General features: G+C 40.0%; 1 protein-coding gene across 1 annotated transcript in view; it reads right to left on the bottom strand.

Annotated features, from left to right (window-relative positions):
- Positions 1-6596: 6596 nt before the first annotated feature.
- The window catches only part of LOC116699672 (vasoactive intestinal polypeptide receptor 2-like), a 50769-nt gene continuing 42569 nt past the window's right edge, over positions 6597-14796 (bottom strand). The window contains 7 exon segments of the mRNA XM_032532382.1: positions 6597-6786; positions 7732-7773; positions 7897-8026; positions 9810-9901; positions 10819-10888; positions 12892-12952; positions 13327-13477. Coding sequence (XP_032388273.1) covers positions 6613-6786; positions 7732-7773; positions 7897-8026; positions 9810-9901; positions 10819-10888; positions 12892-12952; positions 13327-13477 — 720 coding nt within the window. The 3' untranslated portion in view covers positions 6597-6612.

Genomic DNA, 14796 nt, shown 5'->3' with positions numbered 1-14796 from the left:
AGACCTTAGTGGTCACTAATACTGTATCTGAAGTCTCTTTTATGTAGACCTTAGTGGTCCCTAATACTGTATCTGAAGTCTCTTTTATATAGACCTTAGTGGTCCCCTAATACTGTATCTGAAGTCTCTTTTACATAGACCTTAGTGGTCCCCTAATACTGTATCTGAAGTCTCTTTTATATAGGCCTTAGTGGTCACTAATACTGTATCTGAAGTCTCTTTTATATAGACCTTAGTGGTCCCTAATACTGTATCTGAAGTCTCTTTTATATAGACCTTAGTGGTCACTAATACTGTATCTGAAGTCTCTTTTATATAGGCCTTAGTGGTCACTAATACTGTATCTGAAGTCTCTTTTATATAGACCTTAGTGGTCACTAATACTGTATCTGAAGTCTCTTATATAGGCCTTAGTGGTCACTAATACTGTATCTGAAGTCTCTTATATAGGCCTTAGTGGTCTTCAAGATTCAGCCCACCCCCCCTTCAGAGGACTCTGGTTTCTGCACACAACAACCAGCGACATGAAGCCAAGTCATCGCCCTAACGTGGACCCCTCGCCCAGCCCGCCTTCTCCCTCCCAATTAGCGGTGTCTTCGCCTCAGGCCACTCTGTCAGCTCCGATCACGGGCAGCTCGTCTTCTCAGAGACGAATGAACATCGAGCTCGCCACCTCCAGGCCGGCCAGCCCCAAGGATGGAGCCGACATGTAGAAAGGACATGAGGGAGGAGGAGGAGGAGGAGGAAAAATAAAGGAACTTGAAGAAGCTGTAAGCCTCCATATGATGACTTATATACATGTGTTCCATCTCTGTTACTAAAGGTTTAGTCTATATCTTTGACATTCCACTTCCAGGATTGCTCCTTTGCCGCTCGAAAATCCGCGGATTTCTAGTACTAGCCGGGCTCAATTTTCATTTTCCTTCAGTACTCCATCTGGGTTTGCGGTATAATTGCTGATGTTCTCTGGCCCAATATTTGGCGGTCAAACAGAGGGAGTGGCTGAGAACGATGACGTTGAGGTCCGGGAACTTTCGATGAGTTCCGTAATTATGGCGGCGGAGAACGATGCGAGCGAAGCCATCGGGTCCGTTGTGGCAACGCTGCAGAATATCCAGAAGTTAAAGCCCGAGCAAGAACAACCTTTGCTGAGTTCTGTTGGGGGCCATGATGTTGTGGCCCTCCTCTCCATGAGGTTTGGGAAAAGTTTGATTTTCCAGCTAGCGCCATTAGTGGTGAAGGAGTTAGCTAAGGCTAACGCTAGCAATGACAAGCCGACGTCACGACCAAACGTTAGTGATTGGTAATGGCAGATCCAGTGTGGCTCTGGGCAGATCCAATAGTTTTAGAGTGGCCAGACTCTCTGGTCAAATGAAATGTACAAGAGTCTGGTGGGACCAGGCTATATAACGATATACATCGCCTTGGGCTTTCTTTGTGTCGGCGTTCTAAACTCCGGTGGATTTCTGAGGACTATGATTACCTGGTCCTCAGATCTCTGCAGGGTAAATCCAGACAGCTAGCTAGACTATCTGTCCAATCTGAGGACTATGGTTACCTGGTCCTCAGATCCCTGCAGGGTAAATCCAGACAGCTAGCTAGACTATCTGTCCAATCTGAGGACTATGATTACCTGGTCCTCAGATCTCTGCAGGGTAAATCCAGACAGCTAGCTAGACTATCTGTCCAATCTGAGGACTATGGTTACCTGGTCCTCAGATCTCTGCAGGGTAAATCCAGACAGCTAGCTAGACTATCTGTCCAATCTGAGGTCTATGGTTACCTGGTCCTCAGATCCCTGCAGGGTAAATCCAGACAGCTAGCTAGACTATCTGGAGTTTTCTGAGCGACTAAAACAACTTCTAAACGTACACGTTCCACCAAAACAAGTTCCTTCTGAGCCTATTTTGCAGCGGCACCGTGGCTTTTCTCCGGTGCTTAGCACCAAGACGATTGTGATTGGTTTAAAGAAATGCCAATAAACCAGAGCACATTTTCCTCCCGTCCCCAAATGCTATGTGGAGTAGCCAGACCCTCCTCCAACACGCTTTGGAGGAGGGTCTGGCAAAGCGAGACTACTAAGGGTTAGTCTGTCAAACAGCTTGAATGTGGCAACTTTTCCCCTGGATTTTCTGTTATTTTAAACACAACTACTGGTGATGACTTATTTTTTTTCTCCATCTTTATATAAAATTGATACACAGAAGTTTCTGAAAGAATGTAAAGTCACCATGGCACTTCATCGTGCATGTCTAAAGTTATTTGTGTGTATTTCCTGCTGCAGTGATACTGAACAAGAGACATTCTGGCTTGTAGTTGATGTTAGTAAGATCATGAGTGCATGTTTGGTTTAGAGTGCTGTATTGTATTCATTTAAAAAGCACATTTTAAAGATAGTACAAACTAAACAAATGACGGCACTTATTCAGGACAGTAGGTTGGCTTCAGTTTGTTTTGTTCACCAAAGATCTTAACAGGGGGGAGTACTGTTGAGTGATAATACTCAGTAGTGTGAAAATGTGATTACTCAAAACATTAAGCTTATTCTGTAAGTCAAGTGTTAACAGAATTTCTCGTCTTGTGGCAATATTTAAATACATTTAGACAGCACATTGCACAAAGCAAGCGTTTCCTTCTTGTTTAGTTTTAACAAGAAATTAACACATTGACAGCCATTTACCAACAGAAATAAAAAAAAAAGCTAAACACTGAGCATATCATGCAACTGAAGCGTAACACTTGCTGCATGAACAAAAGTGAAGAAATTCCCATTCATAATCAAAACATTGTTCTCCTTTTTAGGTTCCTGTATCCACCTGGCTCTTCTGCTTTAAATATTGACTATTATGATTATGTTTGAAGCAGATTGGTGACTATGAGTTTGCTTTTATTCAACAATTGTTTTTAAAAGACATCTGACAACATACAAAACCACTGATGGGTGTTTGGGTGTTGTTGCGTGCTCCGTTGCACCCCACCCAACACTGATGTCACTGTGCACTGACACACCCTGGAGTACACACCTACATCACTACCGCAAGGTAAGACGTTAAACTACTGGAGGTTGGCAAAAACAAGATTTTGTTTTAATTGTTTTAGACATGTTAAGTAAATGTATTGGATTTTATATAGCGCTTTTCTAGTTAATTAACTTACTTATTCTACTTAATGACTACACAAAGCGCTTTTACATAGTACAGGATTAGTACCATAGTACCCCTCACACTCATTCACACACTGTGGCCGAGGCTGCCGTACATGGTGCCACCCGCTCATCAGATACACACTCACACACATACACTCTACAATGCGCAGCATCGGGGGCAACTCGGGGTTCAGTGTCTTGCCCAAGGACACTTTGACATGGGACTTAGCTCTTTAATGTCAGTGATCAAAGTACTAGAATCATCATCAGGACTGGCTGGAATCCGACAGAGGAGATCAGCACAAATCATTGTGGGTCCCCACTGAAAATTCAGTCTAGCTCAAATTGCACATTACAAATCTGTAAATCCATCCGGTCCTCTCCCGGTCTAAGACTCCTAGGCAGTGTAAAGTGTGCAGTTTGATTATGAACTGTGGTAATAATAACATACCTGTAGGCCAAGAGGTGGTAATGCCACCAATCTCAACAGAAGTTCCAGGCGGACACACAAAACTTTCCCTTTTAATTTCACATCTTCAGCCCGAGCACCTGCAATGTTTCATTATAACAGATTAGCACAGTATCAAAACCATCATAGAACTGATTAAAAAGGGTTTGGAGCATGCACATCCCTTCCCAATAACAGCAAATAATTAAATGTACTTTACAAAGTATGCAGTTTGTCAGAACAGTTTGGGTTCTGAATTAGTAATAAACAACCCTGTTTACCAGACACCCGGGGAGCATGTGCTGACCCGGGTCAAAAATGCATTTGTGAATCATTCTTCGCATTGATTTGAACAAACTTCAAGTATGAGATGGGTGTGATCAGAAAATATGCCATTAAACAAGTTGTCAGCTTTTCCTACACACTTAATAATAATAATAATAATAATAATAATAATAATAATAATAATAATAATAACTACATAAAAGAATATGCTGCTGCCTTGAGTTGGAATGAAAACTCTGACCTGCACATCAAATGGTTTGAAAACCATTCGTTCAATGAGCCAAACAAGGTAGCTGGATTATACAAACGTTATGTATCAGACCTGCTTTTGTGCTGCTTGGTTGAGTGAAATCTTTTTGGGTTAGCCCAAAGAAACTTCTCTAAAAGTAAGGGTGGTTTCAGACCTGTAGTTCGTTTGCTTTGGTCCGAATCAGTCGGGGAGCTTGTAAACTTGGAGTGATTCGCCCTCGGTCGGTTCGGTTTTGTTTCACACCTGGAGAAATCCAAGCGTACCAAAATACGTCATTACAAATCACGCAAGAACGTCCACTACTCTTATTGGTCAAACGTGTCTGGGGGCGGGAGCAAGAAAATAAATACAGGAAGAAGGTCCTGTGTTCTGGACTAGTGCATATTTCTCGCATCTCCATGGTCAAACCAGCTGATTATATTAAAATGATCAGACATCGTTTCACGAGGAGACGTCACTACACCTGCTCTGGTCACCGAGACTCGGCCGTCTCCAATAGTGACGGAAGCAGCAGCAGCTGGTTTGACCACGGCGATGCGAGTGATGGAGGGCCAGCTTGACCGCAGACTATTTCTGTGATAGAAACACCACAAGCTGCTGCTCTGCTGCATCGTAGACTGCTAAACACACCTGACTACAGGAGACATTAGCTCAGACTTGCGGAGTGTGTGTAGTTGGTGCGGTTCGAGTACGGCTCACGTTCTCACCACAAACAAACCGCTCTAGAGTTCAATTGCTCAATTCAATACCAAACATGTAATAACCTCTAACTTGTGTTTTCATTTTTTTTACAAATGAATTGTCCTGTTTTTTCTTTTTCTTTCTTCTTGTTTTTATATACTAAGTGCTACTATCCTATGTTTTTTTTTTTACTATAACTCCAACCTTCCTGTTGGACTGCAGACGGAAATTAGCCCTCGGGCTACAATCTGGCTCATTTACATGTACTGTTGCATGCTCATCAATGTGCATTGTCCTGAATTAATAAAATAAAACTTAAATAAAATATGAAAGCCTACAGAGGCCACCTCCTTAAGCAGGTCTTGGTACGCTTGATTGGTCCGTTTTGGTGCGCATCAGTTTGATTTCCGCGTTCTCACCTTCCCAAACCAACCGCACCAGCGGGGCAAACGAACTCGATTCAACCAAACTAAACGAGGCAGGTGTGACAGCGCCCTAAGTTAACCACCTGATCATTTTTTAGCCTTAACAAGTCCTTTAAATTAAACAACTAATTATGTTGCTCGTTCACGTCGTCTATGACGACATGTTAAGTGTTTTCTCATATGACTCCACTATTAGCAAGATGGCCTTGTTTGTCAGTGCCTTCCGAAACTCTTACAACTCAACGTCTCAACATGTACAATCATTTTCTAAACCAACACCGCTATAGATAAGGTTTGTTCAGGTTTAGGCACAAAATCTACTCTGCTAATGATTATGGAACAACCGTGCTCATGGTTTAAAAGAAGCCAACGTTAACTTGTGGTAGGAAACGGGAAATAAACAGCTGTCTCCCATGTTTACGTCCGATAGTTTCTTTTACTCCTTTGCTCCCGATGGACAAGGACCATTATTTGATGAGACCACTACAGTGTTTTGTCACTTGACCGCAAGCGGTTTTGGAGCTAATATAGTAACTGGGCTAATATAGTAACTTACCAACACAACATTATTTCAAGATTTTGCTTTGTAGCTAGTCTCTCATTTTACACTACCACCAACCACACACCGCCACAGTATAAAGGCTCCGACGTGGCAGTGGCACGGCTGCGTTGCTGTTGCAACTTGTTTCCTCAATGTAAAGTCTTCAGTTCTGCTGACCACGAAGACAAGAATGGCACTGTTTGTCTTACATATTTCAAATATAAAAATGTTTAACTACTTCATCTAACATACACAAGCCAAACTGCGTTCAGTTCTGACCTCACTGCACGCAGGTTCAGGAAAACCTGACTCAACATGAGGCTGTGGATGTTGCAACAATTACCCACTAGACCCATTCTTTGTTGCCTCATAGTAAATATATACACATAGTATATACTGTCATCTCTTCACATTTATTCATTATTTATTTATCTTGATTGTTATATATTTTTACTATATACATTTTATGTATTTCTGTATTTTAGATCGAGAGCTGCTAAACTGTGTTTCGTTGTTGAAAACAATGACGATAAAGATCTAACCTATTCTATAATAAAACATAAAAACACTGGATAAAAAGTGTTCTTTTTTGGCAGCCAACACAAACACACCCTCATTGGATGGACCAGAACCGCTTTAGGTCCACTTAAGGTACATTTTGAAGGCTTGCAGAGATTTGTAAAGCTAAAACCAAAATCTGCTGTGAAACGATGTGCGGGTCCCCTCCATGTGTATTCCACCTTAGCTTTGTGTTAAAATACTTCAGTTAAACTGTCTTCGACCCAGGTCAACCTGGGGACTGTGTTCTTTTCTCCCCCCTGAGGATCCCTCAGGTCCTCAGAGCACGGTGGTCTCGGACTGCAGGATGGACTGGGTCCGGGAGTCGCGGTGAAACTGTCCCATGTGCTCTGAACAGTTCCTGGAGGCAAAGGTGCTGTGGAAGTGGTGATCTCTGCTCAGACGACAGTTCAGACACACGCTCCGCCACTTTCTCTTCAGCTCGCCTTGAACCTGCAAAAATAGATTAACACATTTTTTTTTAGCCTAAAGTTGGGGGTGAAAATGGTTCATAGTTTTGAATAATTATTTTAAACGGTCAAAAAGTGACATCTAAATTGGCCAATTTTGGTACTGCAGTTATCTGGTTAGTACAATTTCACATCTCTTTCATTTTCACGCCATGTTTACAGTTGGGTGCAAAAGAGCGCCCTGGAACATGCATCAGTTGTCATTCTAGTCTTTTTGTTGACATGTCATGGGGCTAAATCTGTTTAGACAGATGTGGGACTGTGTGTATTTCTCTGTAAAGAAAACCTGTGAAAAAAAAAAAATGGGCATAGCACCAGTGACGTCACCCATTGATTTGTGGACTTTCCTTTTTGAAGCCTCGAGTTTGGCCGTCAGCGTCTTTGCTTTTTTAATACTGGATGTAAGGATTTTGGAACAACAGGTTGAATGATGCTGCGCTAAGCTAACTGCTAAAGGGGGACAGGTGCTGATTTTCAACCCTTCTGAAGTGAATCATCCAGCGGAGATTTAAGGTGACCAAACTGTTCTTGTTGACTTTGATGAAGTGAAAACACAGTGAGAGAGGATCAAAGTTTGAATCTTTACTGCGTAATTTTTGTAGAATAATGAATGTTCGTCTTCAGAAGGAGCTGCAGAAGCAGTACATGTCCATACAAATGGCACTGGATGATTGAATAATATAATTTGAAATATTTTGGATTAAAATAAATCTAACGAAGGAAAACCCAAAATTTTAAACTCTGACCAAAGAAAAATATAATTTACTACTCATCAAATGTTTCCATTTGTATCATAAGAATTTTATCAGCTGACTGCAGACATTCTGTTTTCTATAAATGGATATTGATTGAAAGTGCCCCACTCGGTTTGAGTGTTTCCTTCTCATTAATAGTACTAAATATGGCATTTCATATCATGAAAACATACCTCACTGTTTAGAAAACAGTAGAGAATGGCCACCACCAGACCCTGAAGAAAACAATGTGAAAGACAAACATCAGAAGGGATTCAATCTTAAACTTGTAACATGAAGATGGACACAAGGAATATCAAAGACACAAACATGTAGTGATAGAAGTGGAGGGACAGCACCTGAAAGGATCCGAGGGCCAGGTCAAAGAATATCTTATAATCCTCTGCGATGGATTCACTGAGAGAAACGAAGACCACGTAGTGGATCCCAAACAGGGGGATCAGCAGGAGAGTGGACTTGGCCAACCTCCTAAAGGGAAACAAACCATTCAACTGTAACAGATGCAGTGTTTGTTCTCATTCCTGTTGTAGAAGAGCATAAATTAAAGAAATCTGAAGTGAGACAGGTCCTTCTATCCAGAGTGTACCAGCCACTGATTGAGTCTGTCATCTCCTTCAACATCACATATGTAAAGTTTTGCCCCAGGATAATGTATTGTTTGTGCCATGTAGGGAGTTTAGGTTTTATGATCCAAGTCCCTTAATTTTCTTCTGGGACATGAACTCTGTCCCTCGCTAAAAGCTCTGTTTTTTAGGACCTATCCATCGCCCTGACCTCCACCGTCAAGATTTTTGCTGTCTCATACAGTGGCAGTCTATGTGGCACAGTTATAAATGTGTGGAATACATACAAATTACAGTGCATCACATTTTGCAGCTACTGTGGCTTGAGAAAGTTTACACACCCAGTCTAAAGTCGACTAAAAAGAGGAATTAAATAAAAAAAACCTCTTTTGGAAACTGATCTTAATGCCTTAATTAAAAAAATCCAACCTTTTAAGGACACCAGTTTTCTTTGTGAATTAATAATGTATTGTAAATAAATAAATGTTCTTCCTTAAAATACAGGCAGCATAAGTAGACACACCCCTATGTTAAATTCCAATAGAGATTTTTATTTTTAAAGGCCAGTTATTTTATGGATCCAGGATTTTATGCATCTTGATAAATTTCCCTGGGCCTCGCTCAAAACCCCTTGGAAAAGAAAAGGCACACTATCTGGACCTGATTAGACGGAATTTGGAAACTGAGTTAGTAGGTCCATCAGGACCTCTAAGATCTCAGCTCTGAAGCTTCACCTGCACAACGGAAGATTCTGCGGTGGCCTACAGCGGCTTTTCATCACCGCTCGCCTGACTCTCAGGATCCCGGCAGCCGCAGGACACGAGAATACCTGACCGCTCAACACAGCTCAGATTTCCCTGCAGGGCAACACTGTCTGAAGATTAAACACAGAGGTATAGAGGGCAACGAGGTTTCACCCCTAACCCTCCATTTCACGACGGCTGAATCATCAAAACTCTGTCTGGTTGAATAAGCGTTAGCGTCTCATTTATCCCTTTGGACAGCGAAGACAAATAGGATAAAAATGTTCAGGGAGCCTCAATATTTTGAGGCATTCAGCAGACTTTTTATCCACAGTAGTATACAATGTTGTAGTGTTGTTGTTCTGTTCCTGTTTTTCCATTTAATCCACACACTCTCTGTATATCTTTATCTGTATTTATATTTTTCTATTACAAGTACTTACTTTTTCAATAGTATTTATGGTCACAGGTGAATATAACTTATATTATGGTTACCTGCTTTTGCATTATCACTTTAATTACATATTCATTTTAATTTTAACCTCACTTACTTACACTGCAATGTTGTTTTTTTTGTACTATGGCAACCGCACTTTACAAAACCTTATGTGACTTCACTTTACTTCAGTCTACCTTCTGCACATTGTCTGTTGTTTGCCTGTTTTTCTTGTGTGTTTACTTGTTTCTTTTTGCTTTTATTGTAGAAAATGCGGCTGTAACAAGGGAATTTCCCCGCTGTGGGATGAATAAAGTATCATCTAATCTAATCTAGTTTACAGTGATACACAAGCACATGTAGCGTTTGCTTAAAGACACACAAATGTTTTTTTGTGACAACCGAAGCTCAAGTTTGGAGCATATATGCGAATAGGTAGAGATAAGATTTGCATACTGTTGTCCATGCTGTTCAAAGAGCAACCGAAGTCTGTGCCCCATGTGAGATACCTGTATTGTGATTGGTCGTTGCCACCCACATCAGGACACCTCAGCTTCTGAATCAAGATGCGAATGATGCTGATGAAGAGGATAAAGTTCACCTTGGAGACAAGGAGGAAACAGAAATAGCAGAGTAGCTGAAGAGAGTCAGAAAACCCCCACAGAGGGTGGTTTTATGTTGCATTGTTGGACAGTTTTCCACCCACATGAACCAATAAATGGAAAATTAAAAGGAACCGAAAATGCACAAGGGAAAAATCTTCAAAGTTGCTCAATCCCCTTTTCTCTGGCCAGAGCACTCGCTGCTTTGAAGTTTCTTCTTTGGATTTATGTCTTAAAGCATTTCAAATGATAATAATAATAAAAAATAGTTTAGTCACATTTTTGGAATCACATTTGGGGCATTTGCTAATATTAGTGTTAATTTGTCTACTTGCTAAAAAGTGATTGTCCAAATCATATCATAGCAAATAGCATAATAAGGTCACGACACATCGGTCAAGCATGTATTATCTTTACATGCCAAATTGGTGTGCATGAAATACTCGATTTTCCTGAGATGACTTTGCCAAACATCAGTTTATCATGATCCTAAAATACCTCCCCCCCAAGTTAAAGTGGAACAAGAATGAAGTATTAAACCTTATTACAGTGTTAGTTAAGTTATTGTGCATTTCATGTTTCTTACAACTGTTAAAGTGCTAGGCTAACTAGCTCTACCCCGGTCTGTTATCAAGGAAATAACAGACTGCATTCAACATTAGAATTCAACCAAGCCATGTAAAAATCACATTTCAGAAGCTGAAATCAGATAAATTACTTTTGTCATAAAAGATTCCATTGATAAATCGATTAATCTATTATCAAAATGGTTGGGGATTATGTTAATAGTTAACAACTAATGGAAAGGTCAAGGGAACGCAGCATATATCATCCATTATTCAGTTTGGATGTGCTTTTTGAACTGAAGCACATGAAACACCTGCAGACGACCAGGAGGTAATGGACCTTAACTCACCATGATGGAGAATACGATTGGTCCGTTGATCACCCAGTTGGGTGTGGGGTTGTCATTTCTCTCCCAGCATCTGAGGACACCATAAATTACCATAATGAAACTAGTATAGTATAAAAACACAATGGCAACAAAAACGTGTGGAGGGTTACAAGCAGCGGAAGAGCCAGGCTGCTACTTCCTTAACGCATTTTCCCCAGACCTGAAAGCGAAACTGAGTTTGCGAGGTTGAGTCTGGCGTAGAGCTTTTCAAAAGTCTTTCCCATCTTAAAGTAAGTCTCACGTCCTTCAGGGAAACACCAAAATCCAAGTCCAGAATCCATCCATTCATGTTCGGGATTACCGGGCTGCGTAGGCTAAGCAAGGTAGTCCGGACTTCCTTTTCCTAAGCCATAGCCTTCAGCTCTTTCCCAGTTATATCTCTATGTTGGGTGGAGTATGCAATCCTTTCTACATGTTCTCCTCCCAGTTACCCGGAAAACCGGCGGCATCATTATTAGTGGGCTTAACTGTTGTGGTTGACTTCTTTTGATAAAGGAGTAGCATCGTATCTAAGCAGTAGTATCTTTTGGATGTCTGAGCCGCTCACTGGATCTGAGGATGAGCACCCTTCACCCTGCTAAAGAAACTTCTTTTTATTAGTATCCGCAATCTCAATTCTACTGTAAATAACCAAAATGGCACCGGTACAGTGTCCGGATAACGACTGATGCACCAATTTGTCCATTTTGAGACTGCTGTTGTAATTATAGTTGCAGAGTTGTTTTACAAAGTATTTTTTTGCAGTCACTAAGTGTGACTCACTCGATGATGAGCTGCAATAATGTGGAAGAGAAGCCGAGCAGCAGGCTCATAATTATAACTACTCCAAATAAATCTAGCTGAATTATCTAAACTATCTAATTATCTAAAGTCCTCTTTGACATGCCGGATGTTTGTCTTATTCTATAAACCGAGCCACATTTACATCCGTTGGCTAAATCTAAATCACTAAAATGTAAATTGTGGATTTAATGTAATTACAGATGCAGTACCTGTTAAATATCAATGTGTGCAACTCTCTACTGGGATTGAAATTCCATGTCTCACATTACATAATAAAGTAATGAATGATAAACTATTCCAACGAGCGTTAACCATACGTTCGTTTATCCACTCAACTAAACAAATAACAGATAATTATTAATGTGGCAACACATGCAGAGTCTTATGAATGTATATGTATATGTAGTATAATTTAAAGATGCTATGATGACAAATACCAAATCTGTATCCCGTTTTCATTTTGATGAACTGGTCCAAACAGAATCAGCTCTCAGCTGTGAATTTAAAGTCTGAAAACACAATGGGGCTAGGGCAAGAAGTCTTACCTAGTGCCAGTTTATATCTGATAACAATAGCTCATAAAATGACTATTTTACACCAGTTTTAACACGTGTAATGTTTAGGGCGTTTTTAACAAAAGACCGCGTAACTATGATCACATACCGCTGTTTTTTTTTCTGTGTAAATCTAGGCAAGATAAGGCAAGGCAGCTTTATCTGTAGAGCACATTTCAGCAACAGGGCAATTCAAAGGGCTTTACACAAAATCAGTTAAACAGATAAAACAAGTATCCTCAAGAGAAAAATTCATAAAATAGATAAAACACAAGTGTAAACTTGAGACTACCTTCACACTAATTAGTCCATGTTAGTGCTGCCTTTCGTGATCACCCTCAGTGTCTCTACTCTTCACGACTCTATTTTTAGAGACGTTACCTTTTGTCTCCTTAAACTCTTCTTCTCACTAATTAAGCCGATCTAGCGCTGCCTTTCGTGGCTACTTAACGACCCTACACATTCACACTTTTTCTTTAAAGTGCTACCCTTCGAGTCTGTCTTTCTCTGTAAAAAACCCTAACCCACTTGAGAGTACCTTCACACTAATTAGTCCGTGTTAGTGCTACCTTTCGTGATCACCCTCGGTGTCTCTACCCTTCACAACTCTATTTCTAAATCTACGTAGAATTCTGCCTCCACAGGGTCCCTGCGGCCCTGCTGGTGAGTGACTGGTTTATCGCTGGTTCCTACTCACCCCGTGTCCTCCAGATAAATCCTGGTCATCACCCACGCAGAGACGAATACCGTGGGGATGCCTGCAAAACGCCACAAAAGACAACCGATACATTCCAAGTTAAATATTATCTATCTGTATGTAATTGTTTAAATGACATTTGTAAAAAAAAAAAAAAAAAACTTACTTTGTTTATTCAGCGGTTATATACATGCATAGAAATATATATTACATTCCAGTTAGCATGCTTATTTTTAACTCAAATTTGAAACATCATAACATGACATTAAATATTGAATCATCTTTTCCAATTTGCATATTTTGTAACAAAATATTAAGCGAATACTTTTGGACCTTAAATCTTGTCATGAGGTGTACAAAATGTATTAAACTAAGTGTCTAATGCACACATGGCAAACAGGTAGTAGAAAAACATAAAATTAGGAAATTGCTGACCCCAGCCGATGAACATGTAGACGATAAAGTGTCTGTTCTCGGAGAAGATGACGACCAGCAGCGTGTGGAGGTACAGGCCCTCCACCAGCAGCCAGAAGAAGTTGGCCATGATGAAGTACTGGAAAAACACCAGGCTGGCCTTACACCCCACCTAAGAAACACACATTATAAAGATCTTAACCCGTGTGCTGTCCTAGGGTCAAACTGACCCGTTTCAAAGGGTTTTAAATCACAAATATGGATTTATTTCAACCAAATTAATGGATGATTCCATACAATATTCTCCATGTAAAATTAATTACTTTCATTGACTTTTTGGGGTGTTTTATTTTAATCTTATAGCATTTGAACTTTTTTTTTTATTATTTTTTTTTAATTTATTAATGGTTTCCAAACAGTATGGGGACTAAACTTTGACGTCTACCCATCTGTGATCCACTCAACATCCTCTGATCCTAACTATTAGTCAAAATAATTCATAATTTCTGCCTTTTTAACTAGAAACTTATGTATAATTTGAGGTTTGTTGATCATGAATTTCAAGAATAAGTGTAAAACTTATCATTAAACCAGCTCAGGTTTTTTTTTTAGCGGCAATAGCATGGAAAAATATTAATTATTATTATTATTATTATTATTATTATTATTATAATATTAATTTTCAAGTTCTGACCTGGAAGGACAAGTTCATGGTTAACGCGAAGACAACACCAGGGTTAATGAGGTTATGGACTTCGTATTCTACCAAAAAAATGTTAAAATGGAAAATGTCGCAAAACCATTAACAATTCTGTACCAGCATTACTGGTGAGACAAAATTAACTTTTTATTAAGTTTTATTTTCAGGCAACAATCTCCATCCACACAAGAGTTAACACCAAAAAACAGCAGAACTAATCTCCGTCCAAATCAACACGTCTAACAACGCGTATCATATGACTGTTCTTACACACTGGGCAAGCGGCAGCGTAACCAGAAAGAAGATTGTCTGACGTTGCTCTGCAGTTGAGAATCATGATGTAGATAGTTTAAAATACAGAAAATAGTGAAAATGGTGAAAGTAAGGCAAGGGATTTATTATCTTGGACGGACAACAAGGTAGAACTGTTACTGTGAGATGTGTAAATGTAAATGTGCTGTATTTATGGAGCGCTTCTCTAGTCTTAACGTATGTATGCTACGTGTATGTTAATATGTTAGCCTACCTAACCGATAAGGCTGACTGACGTACATTGTCGTTTCCGAGGTCTCATATGAACATTAAGGGGATGTCCTATAGTTTGTCTTTGCAGGGCTGCAGGTGACTGCAGTGTTGGTACTTCCACAGAGACAATGTGGATTAATCAGGCAATTATGCTAATTCTTCCAATATGTGGATTTACTTTACCCTTTTCCCCCACGGCAAGCAGAGAGTTTACCAGGAGGATGAGCTTTAATTTGTAGATCAAATTACAAGCAGCAAGTAGATGG

Source organism: Etheostoma spectabile, chromosome 12 (genome assembly GCF_008692095.1).
Source record: "Etheostoma spectabile isolate EspeVRDwgs_2016 chromosome 12, UIUC_Espe_1.0, whole genome shotgun sequence".
In the NCBI taxonomy this organism is placed as follows: domain Eukaryota; kingdom Metazoa; phylum Chordata; class Actinopteri; order Perciformes; family Percidae; genus Etheostoma; species Etheostoma spectabile.
Note: the sequence above shows the minus strand (reverse complement) of the source record. Positions and strands in the feature narration are given on the sequence as shown.